The sequence below is a fragment of the Gobio gobio genome (assembly GCF_949357685.1).
Source record: "Gobio gobio genome assembly, chromosome: 1".
Taxonomy (NCBI): domain Eukaryota; kingdom Metazoa; phylum Chordata; class Actinopteri; order Cypriniformes; family Gobionidae; genus Gobio; species Gobio gobio.
Window position 1 is genome coordinate 34,483,654 of NC_137097.1, and position 21,067 is coordinate 34,504,720.

Consider the following 21,067-nt stretch of genomic DNA (forward strand, 5'->3'; position numbering starts at 1 on the left):
CCAGCTGCTCCCGACGAGCTGGATGGCCTTGCATGGCTGACACCGCCGTCGGTGTGTGAATGTGAGGCAAAATGTAAAGTGCTTTGGATGGCCGTAGATCTGTTAAAAGCGCTATATAAATGCAGTCCATTTACCATTTACCCCTGGCGCATCTCAAGTTCCATTCGAGCAGATGAAAAATAAAAAAGACTGCACCCCGCAAAAGGGCCCGGTGGCGGGGCTGCCTTGTCTGTGTTTCGCCGTCGGGTTGTCGCCCTCTCCTCGACAAAACTTGGATGGCCCGTTTTGAGTCCGTCTTTGCTCGTAACCTTCCTCCAGAGGGCCCGACCTTCCGACCGTGCCTTGAATCGAGGCACCCTCGCCAGTTCACACAGAAAGTGTTTTTTCCATTCCACTGCGTTACTTTTCTATTGTTTTTCAATGTAAACACTCTCCGGACGGACCCGTATAACTGTGTGCGTCTTCTAAAAGTTAAAATTAAAAAACAAAAAAAACGCGCCCTTGACCTAGAAAAAAACGAGACCTTTTTCCCCATTTTACTGCTTGCGTTCTGTGCCCCTAGTGCCCATGAAGGAATTCTGCAATGCAGAAAATCATTTTATTTGATATTTTAAAACCTTAATGTTAGTTAGTTATTTATTTAATTAACTTGCTTGTGAGTTTGCGGTTTGAATCTGACTCGGTCAGTGAATGGTTGGATAAGAACCGGCTCTATTCAAAACAACAATTTGACACCTAAGCCACATTTTCACCATTTCCAACATAGTTTCGATTAGAATACATCTCTTCTGGTGCAAAAGTTTAAATACTTTAATGCATTTGTTCATGCGCATATGTGGCTCCTGTGCTACTCTCCATTGGAAAAGAACAACCTCCAGCCTGTCATTTGTTGGAGAGATGTGTTAAACGAAGAGCCAGAGTCTCTTTTGTAGTCTGGAGCCCTGTCAACAGAATGAAAAATAGTAAGTCTGGAAAATAAAGTAGCATCTAGTGAGAGTCTCACTTTCCCTTTCCCATCGGATTAGACCTACTGTTTAATTAACACGAGTGCTCTCCATAGCTACAGTCTCCTGGCTGTGAGATCGCCTTGCATAACAATATTATTATCCAGACCTGGAGGCTTCTGCTTTAGCATGACAATAGTTTACTTTGACAGTTCACTTGTAAGGAATGAAGTTACCACCACAATACTTTATCATGTATGTTCAAAAAAGATGTAGATTTACTTTGAAATGGTTTACACTTAGAAATTTCTAGTAAATTTACTAAATAGTTGCAAAAAAAACAACAACAGTTAACACATTGAATTCAGTGTGCTCCAATAATCTTAATTTGGCCTACTTTTTTTTTTTACACAGTCTATGTCTGACATGTTGTATCTACAGGCTGAATGGTCAAAAACCTGTGCTCCTAAGTTTAAATTTTTTTGGAGCGCATTTAGAAACTTTAGGGGCGCATCTAACTATTTCTGCATTTAAATATATAATATGTGTATGTTTTATGTATGCATGGATGTATGTATATATCGCACACATCTATTTTTAGTCGCAAATGCGAGTGAAATGGTCGCACTGTCAACACAAAATTTTGCCCTACTTGCTGGACGTCACATGCCAGCCAAGCTACTGCACTTGAGAAGAATGGGACAATGGGACAACAGAGTCTCCTGAGGACGCTGATTGGGTTTGTCAGGTAAATCCTCTTTACCTGGCGCCGTTTGAAATCCCTCCGCTCTTACAGACACTTCCACCCTTTAATTAGTGCTACTAATCTTGACTTCATAATCTTGTTAAGTTTAATGGTTGCTCAGTGACGAGCCTAATCTCGGGCTTTATCCCCTGGACTAACATGGTAGTCTTACTCAGGCTTCCCTGGTGGTGATAGTTCTGGATAATCCCTAATTAGAGTGAATTCAACTCAGCTGGACAGAACGGGAATGGAGAAGTGGGTGGTGCCAGTGTCGAATCCAAGCCGTCTCCACTGTGAAGTGCGTGAACTGGCCGTGACAGGTCACTCTGCCCTGTTTTCCTCGACCAGACGCTTTATAAAATAACCTGCTGTTGTTTCCCTTGGTTATGTACCTGCTCCCCATGTTTGGGGAAAAAACTGTTACAGCCTTGTTAAACGGCTCCGCCATCATGCTCAGCTGTGTTAAATTACCCTGCGCTGCCTTCTGGGTATATTAACGTTGAGGCGACTGCCAAATGGCTAACAGTGTTTGTACCGGTTTACGCTGGCAGCTCAAGTGATGTCATCTGTGCATGAATGCTTTCAGCTGAACTGGTTTTGCCTCAGGACCTTGTTTTCATGTTTTGCTGATTCTTCAGCAGAAACAGATTGTATTTCATCAGTCTTAATTAACTTTTACCAGCTCCAGAAGGGACATGAGCTGCTTTTTATTATGCACGGGTGTTTTTCTGTTCTACTTCCCTCAGCCAGGGAGGTCAGTTTTCATTAAAACACTATCACTGAATCTGGCTGATAAATTCAGGCTGATACCAATAACTGACATAATTCTTTATATTTGAAAGCCGATAACTGCTATGTTGGCTGCTAAATCTAAATCCAAATTTTGAAATAAATTGATATAAACTCTCACCATTAAAGCCATGTCCAAGCACACAAATACAATGTTCTCATGGTGGGCTGTGCACATCTGACATTGTCTCAGCTGAAGGAAATAATCCATTATTTATCGGCTTTAATATATCAGCCAAATTTTCTTATGGACAGATAACGTTAAAAATTTGCATATATCGGCCGAATCCACACTTTTGTTTAACGACGGGAAAAATGGTCGGTGCATGGTCCAAAAGGGTTGTACCTAGTCTCTTAATGAGTCATTTAGGCGTGTGTTTTAGGCGTAACATGCAATAAACCAATCAGAGTCTCATCTCCCATTCCCTTTAAAAGCCAGTTGCACTCATTCCCTTTAAAAGCCAGTTGCGCTCGCGCCATGGCGGATTCGCTATTTACATGGTGGAATTTGCGTTTGGAAAGACTGAACACTTCTCCAGAGAGGAATCCTTTTATTTGTAATATTTGGCATTTGTGCGTAATTGAGTGTATGTACGTTATGCACCCACCGTGTTTTTGAGACCCCAAATGCCATGTTAACCAGACAGAGTTCAACAGAAAAAATGCTCAGTGCAATAATTCTGACAGAAATGTTAAAAGTTAACTATGACATTAACTATATTTGCATCCACACCAACACACGATAACATTGTTTATTAGGCTATATTCTTATAGTATTGTCGTGTAACGCTTTAAATGCTCAAGCTCTTTAAAGTTAGGATGGATTTTCTTGTCATCATAATCAGCCGATCACCGATCTTTCAAGCTGGTAAAGATTTCCTGTGGTCTTATTTGATAAAAAAAAAATTGGGAAGAAAAATTTGGAAGAAAATAGAACATTTTGATCATGTTTTGGTATGTTACATCACTGCTCAGAATAACCCAGAAAAGAGGATGCCATGTATTACTGTTTTAAGCTGTGCTACTAGGGCTGGAACAAACGATAATTTTTTTCTATACATTTTCCTGATTATTCCACCACCAAAACCGGTTCACCCCTACTTCAATCGTTTATTTCCAGAAATCATGGAAAGCAGGTTTTCTGTATGTCCACTTTTAGAGCTTCATACACACCTGAAGCAAATAATCAAGCTTCCCCAGGATCACTAGAAATGTCTAGTCAGTTCAGTTGAAGCTAAACTCTGCATGGTGATGGCCCTCCAGGAGCAGGATTGGGACACGCCTGATTTAGTGCCAATGGGAACATGACAACCCATCATGTGTCTCTCGCTTCTGATCCTCAACTTGAAAACCTAGCCGCCGGATCAGTGTGCCAGAGCCTGCTGATGGAGAACGGCCTCTTTCGCTGTCAGGGGAGTGAAGAGGCCCAGAATGGAAAAAGCCGTGCAGTGTTATCTAAATTCCTGTCTGACCGTGGCCAAAACCATCCACTGCCAAAACTCTTTTCACAAGGCAAAGATGACTTTGAAGATTCTGCTAGAATGTTACGCTTTTATTGATTACATTGTTTTAATATTCTATTTTATAGCCCTTTTCTAGTTTTTATCCTTCCATATTAATGAGCAGAAACTAGTTTTGTTGGTTTTCACTGCACAAGCACATTAACCGCTAACCACACTTCATTGTGTGCAGGAGTAATGCAGACCGCTTGTCAGTTTGGGAGTCTCCTGAAGTGTTGCGCAAACAACATCTGTCTTCAATATGCAGGACCTACAAGACCGTACTAGTACACCATATGCTGAGAAGAGGATGTTTTTTCTCTGTTCCCTAGCTCTCTCGGTTCATATCGCGCACGTTTGGTCCTCATTACAACTGTTTGTCAGCTAAGCTGGCAGATCTTTGCACTTTGTTTGAACGAAGTTGTCGGATTTATAGAAACCGTTGCGCTGTTGGTGGCCAAGTGGAATTTCTCTTCTTGATGACTTGAAGGGCCCTTTCAGGGTAACGCATGTATTTATATACACTGTACAAAAATATTTTCATGATTTTTCAACGACTTTTTTTTTCTTTTGTCAAATTAACTTATGTACAGATAACATATGTTGAGTTTCTATTTATTAAACCAATCTCCAGTGTATTAACTCCACTGATTAATCGCGCTTATTCGCATCCAAAATAAAAGTTTCTGTTTACATAATATATGTGTGTACTGTGTATAATTATTTATATATACACGCGCATGCATATATATATTTAAGAAACATTTGTTATGATTATTATATTATATATTATATTTGCAAATACAGTATATACATGCAAATATTTATTGAATATGTACATGCATGTGAGTGTATTTAAAAATAATTATACACAGTACACACACATCTATTATGTAAACACAAATTTTTATTTTGGATTTGATTGATCGATTTGGCAGCACTAATTTACTCAAATATTTTATTTCAATGAACTCAAAATTTGAAGGCAACCAGGTAACTTGCATCATTTGAGTAATTCCTGCAGGTTTCATGCTCACACCAATAGTGGAGTCCTCTCAAATGGCTCGCGAGTACCAAATTGAGTTCTTTTTCATTGCGTATTGCACTTAAGCGGTCAAATTACACACTAAGTTGTCAAAATGCCAGTCTTGGCGAATATTCAGGTCAATGCAGTCAGTTTTGGAATGCAAATAGTTGAGAGAAAATGCATGTTGTGTATTGGATCTGTGCTTAAACTAAAAGTAACAGCAGCCTAATAAAAGCTGCCGTCTGTCATGTTCATAAAAGGAACAAAAGACAAAGAAAACCACTCGCAGTCGCTGCTCTTGACTAAATAACTTTTTTTATCTTTAATTGTAAGCATCAATCTTAAATATTTACTATAAAGACTATCCACTCCAGTGTTATTTTACATTTCAGTAGCCTATTTTAATTTCTGTAGTAAAACTTAAATTCATGTTTATTTAATTTGTCTTTTTATTTTATTGTAATTATTTGCAATTTATATCTTATTTTGTTACTAATTAACTTTTTTTTTTGTAAACTTAGTTCAATTAATAAAGCCTTCCTGTGCTGTGTGTAAACTATTGCATTTTTCCCTGTTGTAATCAAAATGGTATCGAATATCGATACTTTTCAAGGTATCTTATCGAATTTGGAAATTCCAGTATTGTGCCAACACTAAACAAAACTATTAAGGAGCACCACTATTTTCAACATTGATAATAATCATACATGAGCATCAAATCATCATATCTGAAGGATCATGTGACACTGAAGACTGGAGTAATGATGAAGAAAATAAATTACATTTTAAAATATTGTGAAAAACGATTACTATTAAAAAAAACTGTTCTATTGTAATATATTACAGATTTTACTGTATTTCTCATCAAATGATGAAATTAAAATTCTTACCCCCGGTTTCACAGACAATGCTTAAGCTAATCCTAGACTAAAATGCATGTTTGAGCTATTTTAACTGAAAGAATCTTGCACTGACAAATCTTAAAATATGTCAGTGGCATTGTTTTGTCTCAAGATGCACACCAGTAATGTTTTTTTCTTGCGCAAGTTTATAAAAGTTACTTAAATGTCCTAATTGAACTAAGGCCTAATACTGGCTTAGTCTAAGCCCTGTCTGTGAAACTGGTCCCTAATGTTTTAATAACCTCACGAACGTCACGCATGCTTGAGTATGTTTGGTTGACAAAACCGTGTCATTGATTCATTCACACACACATTTTTTTGCGGTTTAATATTAATAGACACTTGTCCATATCACCATTTATTTAGGTTTTCAGCCCTACTTTTGATTTATTCATTCAAATAATTCCATGAAATTCCGCCTTGTACATAAATTCAATTTTTTTTATGGATTCTGTGGTTGAGTTCACATTTGGCATCATGTAAATGGCTCTACAAAATGTGTAGGCCCTGTATTTGTCAGCAACTTGCCAAAATCACAAGTGCGAAAGATCACAGCGAATCGCGATTGCTCTTTTGCAGATGCATCTCCATGTGCCAAAGCAAGTTGAAAGTGATTCAGTTCTGTTATGAGTCTGATTTTGTGTGTTTAGCACGCCAATACCATGTAAGGAAAGGAAACGGCACTGTGAGGTGTCTCTATAAGCGAACCGTGCTGCAGCTCTGCACAACAGGAAACTACAGAAGCTGCTGTGAAGGTGAAGCAGTCGTATTCGGACTTTACTGCGCTAGGACGGAGAGAACACAAGCACTTTCTGTTCCAAGCCTACTGCATTGCAGCACGAGAGTTTCCCAGACATCCCCTCTGCATTCACTTTCTGTATTTAGCGTAAATCTTTGAAAGGCCTCACTGGGTGAAGACATAAGGATGTCTCTTATGACATGTGCATGTAAACATCCAGTCAGTGAGCCAATCAGAGGCTAATTCAGGAACTGACAGTCAGAGTAATTTGTCATGAGTCATTAGTTTGTGAAACGGTTTGCAAATGGTTTGTTTTTCACGGAATAAAGTAGATTACAGTGTTTAAAACGATATACACAAAGAAAATTCGAGGTTGGTAAGATTATAAATAAGATATATATATTACACCAATCAGGCATAACATTATGACTGGTGAAGTGTATAACACGGATTATCTCTTCATCACGGCACATGTTAGTGGGTGGGATATATTAGGCAGCAAGTGAACATTTTGTCTTCAAAGTTGGTGTGTTAGAAGCAGGACAAATGGGCAAGAGTAAGGATTTGAGGGAGTACAAGGACCAAATTGTGATGGCTAGAAGACTGGGTCTGAGCATCTCCAAAACTGCAGCTCTTGTGGGGTGTTCCCGGTCTGCAGTGGTCAGTGTCTTTCAAAAGTGCTCCAAGGAAGGAACAGTGGTGAACCGGTGACAGGGTCATGGACGGCCAAGGCTCATTGATGCAAGTGGGGAGCGAAGACTGGCCCGTGTGGTCTGATCAAACAGACGAGCTACTGTAGCTCAAATTGCTCAAGAAGTTAATGCTGGTTCTGATAGAAAGGTGTCAGAATACACAGTGCATCACAGTTTGTTGTGTATGGGGCTGCATCGCTGCAGACCAGTCAGGGTGCCCATGCTGACCCCTGTCCACCACCGAAAGCACGTGAGCATCAGAACTGGACCACGGAGCAATGGAAGAAGGTGTCCTGGTCTGAATCACGTTTTTTTTTTAATCACGTGGAGGGCTGGATGCGTGTGTGTCGCTTGTATATTTATTTATTTATATATATATATATATAGGAGAAGTTAATAATTTAATTTAGCAAGGACACGATATATTGATCAAAAGTGACCGTAAAGGCATCGTTTTGGCCATTATGTTTGGGAATTCAGCTTTGATCACAGGAATAAATAAAATGTTAAGATATGTTTTGTTTAAATTAAAATAATGTATTTCTGTTTTTACTGTACTTTGCATGAAATAAATGCAGCCTTGGTGAGCATAAATTAACTTTTAAAAAAATGCTAGTATATGTTACATAATCTTTATAACTTGTGTACATTTAGAAATAAATTGGGGATTTGTATTAATTTTCGATCATGAAGCAACCTAAAAATATGCTGCACACACAGCGCTGTGTAGTGTGTTTGAGTCACTGCCGTAATTGGCTTTGACCACTAATGCAATAGTGCTGAATACAGATGGCCACATTAGGCCGCTTCCGTTGCTGTGTGTGTGTGGTGAATTCATTTCAAATCCATTAATATTATTAAAAATTAACACGCTGGAGGAACTGATCACATGACATTATGTGGGTCAGATCTCCATTGCTACCGATATTCGTGGCACGTTTGTTTCCTCTCCCCTAACCTCGTTGATGTTTCCCTCCAGCTGTCAATCATGGCCGAGCAGGAGCCCACACCAGAGCAGCTGGCCGCCATCGCAGCGGAGAACGAACAGAGCGAGGCTGTCAACTACAAGCCACCAGCACAGAAGAGCCTTCAAGAGATCCAGGAACTTGACAAAGATGACGAAAGCCTTCGCAAGTACAAGGAGGCGCTGCTGGGCAACTGCAGTGTTGCTGCAGGTGTGTGTCGCTTTCTTGTACACACTCACTCACTCTCTCGCTCTCTCTCTCTCTCTGTGCTATGGCCTAGTTTGATAAATGTTTCTATACACACACACACATATTAGGTTGTAGTGCAGCAGTCCCTTTCTCAGAATTCATCCCATGGACCTGTTCTTCTTTCAACACACTTTGATTTTTAGCTTATTGACTAGTATGTCTTGGCATGCACTAAAGCCGTGTGTGTGTGGTCCTGGTAAACCCTACGCTATGAGGACAAAATGTTCCCACAATGATGGCAATATCCAAAATCCTTGACCTTGTGGGGACATTTTTTTGGTCCCCATGAGGAAAACCGCTTTTAAATCATATTGCTGTCTTTTGAAAATGTAAAAATGCAACAAGTTTTCTGTGATGGGTAGGTTTAGGGTTATGGTTCGGATTAGGGGATCGCATATACAATTTGTACTGTATAAAAATCATTATCTCTATGGTAAGTCCCCATAAAACATGTGAAGTGTGTGTCTAGTCTCGGACTCATTGGCAGATCACATGATGCTCCCTTTTTTTTCTTTTTGTTAATGTGTTCAAAAATGCTAGGGATGCACCGATATGAAAATTCTTACCGATACCCGATATGTTGACCGATAAATCTAAATCCAATTTTTAAAAACATGGAAACATGTTAAACGCGTGTGTGTGTGTCTAGTTTTGGATGTCACATGATGCTGCTTTTTGTTTATTCTTTTATTTTTTGTTGTTTTAATGTATTCAAAAATACTAGGGATGCACCAATATGAACATTTTGGCCGATACCGATAACCGATATTTTGACAGATAAATCTAAATCCAAATTTTTATATAATTTGAGAGACTGATTACACAAACAAAAGTCTCACCATTAAAGCCATGTCCCAAGCACACAATTATAATGTTGTCGTTATAATTTTATGTAGCGTATATGACCGACTTGCATGTCCCTGTATTTTAATTTTTGAAGTGATTCCAATCATATTTCAAGCAATTCAAACCCATCATGGTTGAACAGTGCGCATCTGACATGTCTCATGTGAAGGAAATAATCCATTATTTATCGCCTTTAATATATCGGCCAAATTTCTTATGGGGACGATAACATTAAAAATTAACATATATCGGCCGATACCGTTATGGTGGCCGATATATCGTGCATCCCTAAAGAGTACATTAGTTACATTTCATGCCTGCAATGACTGAAATACGCCTCTGTTATGAGGAGCATTTTTAATATATTTTTGGGGCATGCATTTAAAATGTCAGGTAAAGCAGCTGTCTGGGTATAATAAGAAAAAAAACACATTCAATTAATAAAAAAATTTAAAGTAATATGGTGCGACCAACATGCAGGCAAAAAAACTAAAACAGCCCCTTATGATGGAGTTTGGTAAATAAAAACCTTTTTATTTCAGGGCAAGGTTATTCCAGTTTAAAATGTCATGTGGTGTGACTCCTTAAAAATGTAATTATTCATATTTTGTGTATATTACAGTGAGGAAAATAAGTATTTGAACACCCTGCTATTTTGCAAGTTCTCCCACTTAGAAATCATGGAGGGGTCTGAAATATTCATCGGAGGTGCCTGGCTGTGTGCTTCGGGTCATTGTCATGTTGGAAGACCCAGCCTCGACCCATCTTCAATGCTCTAACTGAGGGAAGGAGGTTGTTCCCCAAAATCTTGCAATACATGGCCCCGGTCATCCTCTCCTTAATACAGTGCAGTCGCCCTGTCCCATGTGCAGAAAAACACCCCCAAAGCATGATTCTACCACCCCCATGCTTCACAGTAGGGATGGTGTTCTTGGGATGGTACTCATCATTCTTCTACCTCCAAACACGTTTAGTGGAATTATGACCAAAAAGTTATATTTTTGTCTATTTTTTCACATGACTTCCTCCCATGACTCCTCTGGATCATCCAAATGGTCATTGGCAAACTTAAGACGGGCCTGGACATTTGCTTGTTTAAGCAGGGGAACCTTCTGTGCCATGCATGATTTCACACCATGACGTCTTAGTGTATTACCAACAGTAACCTTGGAAACGGTGGTCCCAGCTCTTTTCAGGTCATTGACCAGCTCCTCCCGTGTAGTTCTGGGCTGATTTCTCGCCTTTCTTAGGATCATTGAGACCCCACGAGGTGAGATCTTGCATGGAGCCCCAGTCCGAGGGAGATTGACAGTCATGTTTAGCTTCTTCCATTTTCTAATGATTGCTCCAACAGTGGACCTTTTTTCACCAAGCTGCTTGGCAATTTCCCCGTAGCCCTTTCCAGCCTTGTGGAGGTGTACAATTTTGTCTCTAGTGTCTTTGGACAGCTCTTTGGTCTTGGCCATGTTAGTAGTTGGATTCTTACTGATTGTATGGGGTGGACAGGTGTCTTTATGCAGCTAACGACCTCAAACAGGTGCATCTAATTTAGGATAATAAATGGAGTGGAGGTGGACATTTTAAAGGCAGACTAACAGGTCTTTGAGGGTCAGAATTCTAGCTGATAGACAGGTGTTCAAATACTTATTTGCAGCTGTATCATACAGATAAATAGTTAAAAAATCATACATTGTGATTTCTGGATTTTTTTTTTTAGATTATGTCTCTCACAGTGGACATGCACCTACGATGACAATTTCAGACCCCTCCATGATTTCTAAGTGGGAGAACTTGCAAAATAGCATATTCAAATACTTATTTTCCTCACTGTACATATACATACATACATACATACATACATACATACATACATACATACATACATACATACATACATACATACATACATACATACATACATACATACATACATACATACATACATACATACATACATACATACATACATACATACATACATACATACATACATACATACATACATACATACATACATACATACATACATACATACATACATACATACATATATTTAATTATACATTTAAGTAATATATTATTATTATTATATATTATTATTAATATATTAAATTGAGTAATAATAATAATTAATTAACTAACTGTACTTTCTATAGCGTTTGGTTTAGGATTAGTAACTATGCATAATTTATTGTTAATAGTACTACATTTAATGTAACAAGGGCACTGTAAAATAGTGTTAACAAATATTCTTATAAATATATGGTAATATTTCACAATATTGCTGTTTTTACTGTGTTTCTGATCAAATAAATGCAGCCTTTTGTGAGCATGACTTCTTTCAAGAACATAAAAAAAGTTCATACCACCCCCAAAACATTTGAACGGTAGTGTGTGTATATACTGTTTTATTCAATGTCAGAAAAATGTTATTACCGTTCCTTTGATGATTGCACAACATGACATTTTAAGAGCGACTGAATTGAAAATCTTTCTGAAAATGGTATAAAAGTTTTTCAAAATCATATGAAACCAGCATGATTACATAAAGCACAAGTGCTTTAAACTTGGTTTTTAAAGGATTGTTCTCCTTTCCCTGAAGTTTTAATCTCAATTCAACTCTGATATTATTGCAGTACGTGATGTATTGAAGTATGGCCTGTATCTCGCTCGAGTTCAATATTCAGCATGTGTTTTCATCCAGATACGTGTGTTGTTCCAGGACCATCAGATAATGTTGGTCCAGGAATGTGTCCTCTTTGGGTAAATCATGTTGTTCTGGGCTGGAGCGGTCGACTTGTGGTTAACGGCTCACGCCTTTGGCTGCTGTCCTTGCGCACAAAAACGAGGTCACGTCTCTCGAGTTCCTGCTCCTTTCTGCTTTCATCAGCAGTCCACCATTACAATGCGTCACGGCTCATCCCGTCACCTAAAGTGCTTTTTGAACGGGTGTCAAGAGACGGGCGTTTAATCATCTCATTACTTACTGTAGAGTGAATAAAGCAGCTCCCACAGAGACATCAGAGATCATGATGGATGGCCAACCATAAACGTTAGCTGTGTTCCTGTAGTTTCTGCGTTTACATAGACGCCAGTTGTGGGGCTATTGCTCGTACTCTAAACAAAATTGTGAAGTTGCTTATAGAACAAGCGGCAGCAAACGGATTTGCAAAAGTTTGTTTTCCCAAAATACACCCGCTCCTCGTCTTTTAATGGGTCGACAAAACACCCGCCCTGATCTCACGGCATTAGCGGAGCCAGAAGTTGAGCTTCTCAAACAAACAAAAGTGTTTTCTGGAAGTCATCACCGTCAGACATTCCTCAGGAAGTCAAGCTATCAGTGTCTCACTATAATTGTCTCTGTAAGCTGGAATAGGATGTATTATTTTAACATTCCAAGTCAAGTTTTATTCCAAATAAGACATTCATTCTGGTGAAGGTAATGAGAAAATGCTGTTTATGTAAAATTTTAGTTGGTGTTGTTAATCGTATGCATCAAGTGACTTAACATTCCAGTGATTTGAGTGGTTGCTGGAGAGGGTTGGGTAGGTTGTTTACTGAAAAACAACCCCACACCATAACCCCCCCCCCCCCCTCCACCAAACTTCACACTTGACACAATGCAGTCAGGCAAGTACCGTTCACCTGGCAACCGTCAAACCCAGATTCGTCCATCTGATTGCCAGACAGAGTCACTCCAGAGGACACGTCTTCACTGCTCTAGAGTCCAGTGGCGGCGTGCTTTACCCCACTGCATCCCACGCTTTGCATTGTACTTGGTGATGTAAGGCTTGGATGAGCTGCTCGGCCATGGAAACCCATTCCTTGAAGCTCTCTACACACTGTTCTTGAGCTGATCACACAAAGTTTGGAGGTCTGCAGCTATTGACTCTGCTGAAAGTGCCTCAGCATGCGCTGACCCCGCTCTGTCATTTTACGTGGAGTTGCTGTTGTTCCCAATTGCTTCCACTTTGTTATAATAACACTGACAGTTGACCGTGGGATATTTAGTAGTGAGGAAATTTCAAGAATGGACTTATTGCACAGATGGCAAACTATCACGGTGCCACGCTTGAATTCACTGAGCGATTCTTTCACAAATGTTTGTAGAAGCGTCTGCTTGCCTAGTGCTTGATTTTATACACCTGTGGCCATGGAAGTGATTGGAACACCTGAACTCAATGATTTGGAGGGGCGTCCCAATACTTTAGGCAATATAGTGTATGTTGAGTTAATTAGGGTGTGTTGATGTTGTTCACACTTGGCAGGTTTGGTTGGATTAAAACGAACTCTCATGTGCACCAAGCAAGTGGACACCATTTTTTACTTCTTAACACACTCTGGTGTGGTTTGACTGAAATATGAACACAGCTCAGACCAGAGACATCTAAACAAACCAAAAACAGGACGGGGTGTTAAGATGTGTTTTTCCTCATCTTAGTCGCAATGTTGACAGACGTCTAAAATGCTGTCTCCTTGCAGCATATCTTTATTTGTGTGTGTAAATGTGGTACTGTTTTGACTCCTTCACACATTTTATTAGCTCTTCACGAGTTCTCAGCTGGTCAAAATACCATCATATCTAGCTGCGCACATACAAGAAGCGCATTTAGCCCAGAGCACAGCATTGTTTTGGCTGTTCAGTAGGTTCCAGCTCAATATACATCATAACATCTGTTCAATCAGGTTGTGACTTTATCCTTGCTCCTTATGTTTTGTATCTTTAGATTCGATGTTCAAAATGACAGTGTGAACGCTAAGCGAACCAGGACTTGGGGTGTGTTCACACTTCGTAGTCCATAGTTCAGTTCACTTGGTCTGGACCCAAAAAAAACCCATTAAGGCCTGGTCTACTTAGCATTCACATTGCCATTTTAACACCCAACCTAAAGATACCGAACCTAAAGACATAGGGATATGTTCACAACCTGATTGGTTGGCTTTTATTACGAATATTTCGCCACAGAACTTACCGAGCATCCAAAACAATGCTGTGCTCTGGGCTAAATGTGCTAGCTGTATGTGTGTACCTACATATGATGGTATTTTGACCTGCTGAGAACTCGTGAAGAGCTTATGAAGTGTGTAAAGGAGTCAAAACAGCGTCAGGAATCCCTCCGTCACACACACACAAACCAAGATCTGACACCTGTACTGAACTGTGATGGGAAACATCACGACTATGACGAGAAAAAACAGGTGTGTGAGCATTCTGTCCTTTTTAGGGTCTCATCTTCCTGTTTCTGGTTCATTTACATGTCTTTGGTCCGTCTTGCATTCATATTTCAGTCGAATCTCACCAGAGTTCGTTTGGAAGTGTGTAGAGATACATCTTTTCAGCGGTCTCGGTCCACTTGTTTGATGCACACCAGAGTTCAGATGGCAGCGTTCACACTTATTCAATTGAACCGCACTAACAGAGCAATCACACCAGGGTTTGTTTTAATTGAACCAAACAGTCCTGAGACGCTAAAGATGGATGCCTCCATCAATTGTTGGCTATACAAGGGGTGAAAAATCTGGTCTAAAAGAGACACATTATGAATGAAGCGTCAGTGATAACCGTTCTTATATTAACAGTGTAATGAATAGAATAGCCTTAAATACTATACAGTTGCTGGCTGAGACCGGAGTTCATCAACACATCAAATTCACACAGTAAACACACACTCACACTGGCTGAGGAGGGCCTTTTATCTGACAGATAATCCCTCGGTTGCACAACATTCATCTTAATTGTGTAAACTATATTAATACAATGAACCAAACAGTGTGAATACACTCGCCACATTTAGAAGTCAAGAGTCAGAATGAGCGCTCGATTGCCAAAAACAGAGAGAATCTGTTTGGCCTGTTGGTTGAGGTTTGGACAACAACACTACATTTAATCTGACTGCACTGTTTTTCCAGTTTCATTGTCATTTGTGGTTAAAAGAAGAAATAAAAAGGATTCAAAGTTTGAAATCAAACCCTCTTGTGCTGTGTAGGCTTTTGCACAATGAAAAGGACCAAATAGTAACATCTTGCTCCCAGGTGTGCGCTTATTTCTGTAAGAATCTTCCTAACCACCGAAATATGATTCGGTACATAATTGTATCAATAATAAAAAGGAACATAATGTGTAGTCATGTGTATTGGGGTGTTTTTAAGACACCCTTGCTTAAAATATGTATTGCAAAACACGCATGCATTGAGTGAGCAAGCATTTAGGTAAAATAATTAACTTTTTAACAATGTCTTAAATATTACCCCACATATCCCCCTCAAATGAATAAAGGGGGAAAGTCGGGCCTCCCCCCTCCACATTTTCCTAAATTAAATTCAGGCCCTGTATGTACAAATGTCAATCTACCGCTTTTCTTATGTGCTTTTCTTGTGTGTTTTGTTCATTTTGCAGATCCCACCGCTCCCAACGTTCAGGTGACACGGCTAACTCTTATGTGTGAGACGGCTCCCGCCCCACTGACTCTTGACCTGCAGGGTGAGTAGAGATAGCTTGTGTTCTTAAAGGGACAGTTCACCCTAAAGTGAAAATTCTGTCATCATTTACTCACCCTCATGTCGTTCCAAACCCATAAGACTTTCACTCATCCTCAGAGCACAAATGAAGATCTTTGCAAATTATTTTTATCCATCCGTGGAAAGGCAATAAACATTTTCAAGCTTCCAAGTTTATAAAGATGTCTTAATAGTAATCCATATGAATTGAGCTGTTTGTCTTCTAAAGTCGTACATTTATTCATGTGTAAACATTAAAGGCACAATATGTAAGATTTTTTTGATTATAATATCTAAAAACCACTAGAACAAGGTTATATATTTTGTTGACTTGTGTATTTACATAATCCCAAATTATTGTTTAAATCTGTTTTTCTTGATTTATCGCGAGTACCATGTTTTACTTTGCCTAATATCGATCTAGCTCACTGCAGTGTGAACAAGTGTCTGCCGCTGAACGAACGTACAGAGTAGCATTATAACTTTGAACTCTCAAATGTGTCTAATATGATTAAACAGATCTACTTTACCCCACATACACATGAGCGGAAGAAGCGGAAGCCAGTCTGTGGCACGAAATCCATGCTTCATCAAGCTACACTTTTGAATAAGCGACCTCTAGCAGCAAAACATTACATATTGTGCCTTTAATTAGCGCACATACATAAGCTCATCAAATATGATAAGTGGAAGCTCAAACATGCTTGCTTGCGTGCACGAATACAAACCTCGCAGTTTGAGCTTTTATTTAGTAATGAACATTACAAATTGTTTTGAAAATAAGACTTAGCATGAGTCCTTTAATTTTGACAATTTATAGTATGCATATTCCAAAACCCCTTTTATATAATCACACCACAACAATGCATACTGTATGTTATGATGTATTAGTCTGAGGTCTTTTCTCTTGGATATATTAATACCATTATTAGTGAGTGTTATTTATGCTATGACTAAGCCAAACCAAACCTGTGGTGCAACGTAATCCTACGGTCACATGACCAATAAAGCACAGCAGCCAGCGAGAGAGAGCTGAAGATGAGCAGCCGCAGAGTGTGTGTCCTGCAGCCATCTGCTGGAAACATGATTCAACTGCAGTCTGTCGTTCAACACCACCGTTCACAATCAACCTCATACCACACCTGACGATGGCAGCTCAACCTTCAAAAATCTCTTATATTTTTGTCCACATGCCGGTCATCATTAATGGTCAACGGATACCGTTTATTTTTTATGGCCAATGCTGAAATAACAGGATTGCTGATATAAATGGTTGTCCTAGACAACCTCTGTAGTCCCATTTAGACACTTATCAAACTATTTTTCGAGTGAAAACTGTAAAGAAATTACTGTAAAATGTAACATTTTATGTAATAGAATAAAACTAACCAAAACCCCATTGATTTCAGAACAACGGAAGTGTTTTAATGATTACTCGTTTCCTGGATTTGGCCAACAAATTTAGCCGCTTTTCAAAATAATAGTCCTGCTCACGACACTTACCGACCAAAGAGAAAAAAAGTATTTGCTGATGCTGATAATTAAAAAAACGTTGTCTATTTACAACAAGTGCACGCCTTGTTGGCAAGCGCTATTCACACTAGCTCCACCCCCACTCAATATTAAAAAGATGTGTGTTTCAGTGTCTTCAGTGGTGTAGTCAGTAGAGCGTAAGGCTCATGGTACTAGGTTTTGGCGCGATCGACCCAGGTTCGAGTTCACCTTCTGCCGAGCTTGATCGTCTCCCTTTTCCCATCACACATCACATCGGAAAGGCATTTACTTTCAATAAAAATGAAGAAAATGTTCTAAAAGTGGAAATAAAGTGCCTAACGAAGTACCCCTTAACTGTCACCGACGCTTGCCGCTCCATTTGAAAGCTTACGAACTCAAAATTTGGAAATCGGACATTGCGTTACCATGGAATCAGTACTCCAAATCCTTCTGGCGGGCTCCTCCCCTAGTGGGCGGTGTCATGTTACATAATACAAAAAATATTTTAACTACTTTATAAACAAAATCTTTTCTAATCTTGGCAAAACGCATATCGTCGGAAAGGTCTGAGTCTCAAGGTTCCATATTTGGTGACTGTTTTGTGATAAGAAGTGACATTTGGACAGAAATTCAGTCATTTGTTACAGGAAAATGCATTTTTAAAAAAATCAATGGAATGTGGATGTCTGCCGGTGGCTATTTTTGGTGCAGCACCTAAACAAAATCTTCACTTGTTGTGTTCCAAATTTTGAAGTTGTCACAAAATGATTAGACACATGGCTTTGTGGGCATGGGGTGACAGTTAAGGGGTTAATAATAATACAAGTATTTATTGGGTAGGGAGGGCTTTTATTGTCCCATTAATGCGGCATCCATTTAAAATTGTAATAAATATAATCATTTACACTCCGTTATTATTGCATCCTGTTAATGTACAACAATACTGAGGTGTAAATAGTATGTATCTGTCAAAACAAAGTGTATATATGGCATCTAATTACTATTTACTCATATTGCAAAGAACGCCTACTTTTACATGGTGTAAATAGAATATATCGAATCACTATTTTCTCATGGTTGACCACTACACCCTCCACATCATATACAAGATATGACAGTGATTCTGTTTCTCATATTTTGTTTTTGGCCTACTGTGAGGAATATTAATGTCACAATGTTTTTCTGGTATTCTGACTGGTTCAGCTCGCTGTAGTAACTTGTGTTTGTTCCTCTCTCAGGTGATCTGGAGTCCTATAAGAAGCAGTCGTTTGTGCTGAAGGAGGGAGTGGAGTACAGGATAAAGATCAGCTTCAAGGTTAGATGATCACGGCACGAAACATTGCTAGGGATAAACCGTATCACAACTTGTATCATGGTATAACAATTTCATGGCACATTAACTGAATCCTCGCTGAATTTTATAGCCATGCATTAGTGCATGTTATTGGATAATCCAGTCATTTAATGTGAAGGTTGGATGCCCTGTATTTCCTCATTGCTCAGAGTCTGTAAACAGAGGCACATTGTGTAATGACTGCATGTAAACAGCATGTGCAAACACGCTGCGCTGAACCTCTTCCTTTTTATCAGCTAAATAATGTGACGTCACTGGTCCACATGTGTGTTTACATCTGTTTACAGGTAAACCGAGATATCGTCTCTGGGTTGAAGTACGTACAGCAGACCTTTAGGAAAGGCGTGAAGAGTAAGTGTACTTAAAAATGACAATCACATTCATGTTTGTGACACATTTCACCTCCAATTTGTTTGTTTTTTGTTTTTTGGATTCAGCAAAAAAAATGCAGTTCAATAAATACTACTATGGTGAATAGATATTAGAGGCTTATTGATAATTACTGTATTTTCAGGACTATAAGTCGCTCCGGAGTATAAGTCGCATCAGTCAAAAAAAGCGTCATGAAGAGGAAAAACCCATATATAAGTCGCATTTATTTATAAATTAATTTCACAAAATCAAAGACAAAGAACAGACATTTAATCTGGAAAGGCAAGTTATTGAGCTACACAACAGCACACAGAACAACAGGCTGAATAGGTGTCCGGTATGTTAACGTAACACATTAACAGTTATTCAGCTACACAATAGCATAAAGAACATACCTGGGAGAATGAATAGGCTAAATTAACATAACAAGCCTCTCCCAGGCAGAGCGTTGTTCAAGCACCCATCTGTGGACTCGTTCCTCCTGCTCTGGCCATCTTGCTTTCGGTCCGCGATTAGCTTTCTTTGTTTTCTTCATTACAGTTAAAGTAACCTCTACTTTTCGCCAGTCCCTCACAAGTTTCTCACTCACTCCAAACTTTCTTTCTGCTGCTCGATTACCGTTTTCGGCTGCATATTTTACTACCTGCAGTTTGTAATTTGCAGAATAGGATTTTCTATTTGGGGGGGCATTTTGTTTGTAGTCAGTCTTTCTCAGTTGTCTTTTAAGTTAATATTTCAGTTGTTTTCAGTAAATTTTTTCAGGGGTAGGCTACAGGAGCAGCATAGAGCGCCCTCTCGTGGCTGTAGACGTAAATGTTTTCTCTTGTCAGTCCGTATTAATTAATTTTGATATACAAGTCGCAGGACCAGCCAAACTATGAAAAAAAGTGTGACTTGTAGTCCGGAAAATACAGTAGTATTTTGCCAAGTGTGCTTTTGAGCCGTTACCTTGACTTGAAATGAAAGCTCAGAGGAGGCATAATGCATTTACACTGCAATTACAATTGTATCAATGAGATTAATATACAAAATGAATATTGAATTTTTCAAATAAATTATTTAAATGGGAAAGTAAAACCTGTGGCGACAAGTCAGTGGGTGTGTCTGAATCAGCTCCCTAGTTCAGTGGTCAGGGCACTGATGAGGGAGTCGGCCATTTTAAGGGCTGTCTCAATTGCAGAATCCTTCCAGTGCACTGAAACGTTCACTCCCTAAAAAGTCCCACAATGCACGGCAAAACCCAGGGTGCATCGATGCTCACTATGATCCCTTAAAGGAAGTTCTGAAGCACGAAACTGAAATCATACGAGTCAACCACATTACACATAACATGCAATATGCGTTTTTAAATGTGTTTTATATTTCAGCATAAACATGCATTGTTATACAGGTAATGAACACAACCTAGCTAACATTTATCATTTATTTACGGCTGAAATGTTGCACGTATATGTAACAAGCAAAGTATTTATCATAATGTGTTTTAAATAACATTACAAGTAATGTCAGAAAGATATCAGCTTCGCTGTTGTTCATAAGTACCAGTATTGTTGTTGTACAATGAGGACGTGTCACATCACAGGAAATAGTCATCAGTGTCCCAATGAGAAGTGAGCCAATGTCCTTTACTGTCCTTACTAGTGCCCCGGATTCGTGTACACGATATACTAATTCATGAGCTCGGGATCCAGGGAACTGATTGACCCACTGTCTTAATGAGCGAATCATTCATTCGACCAATTAATTCAAATGGCTGATTTATTCAGGAACAAATCAAGTGGCTGACTTTATGATTGAATTATTGAATCATCGACTCACCTTAGGGCTGGACGATATGTCCGAAAATCAAATCCTTGATTAATTGAACACTTTACCTCGATTACGATTAATGCGTTTTTGTTTTTGGGGGGGGGTCACAGAAAACAGCTTGCGAGAACTTTAGTGCCATGTTT

General features: G+C 39.1%; 1 protein-coding gene across 3 annotated transcripts in view; it reads left to right on the forward strand.

Annotated features, from left to right (window-relative positions):
- Positions 1-21,067, forward strand: part of arhgdia (Rho GDP dissociation inhibitor (GDI) alpha) — a 36,479-nt gene that overhangs the window by 13,018 nt on the left and 2,394 nt on the right. For 2 of the 3 annotated variants that reach the window (XM_079833452.1, XM_079833454.1), the window contains exons 2-5: positions 8,317-8,512; positions 15,795-15,878; positions 18,628-18,704; positions 19,031-19,094. In XM_079833452.1, coding sequence (XP_079689578.1) covers positions 8,326-8,512; positions 15,795-15,878; positions 18,628-18,704; positions 19,031-19,094 — 412 coding nt within the window. In that variant the 5' untranslated portion in view covers positions 8,317-8,325. Of the gene's footprint in view, positions 1-4,148; positions 4,480-8,316; positions 8,513-15,794; positions 15,879-18,627; positions 18,705-19,030; positions 19,095-21,067 lie in introns of those variants that run through there. The other variant, XM_079833453.1, reaches the window with a different exon arrangement.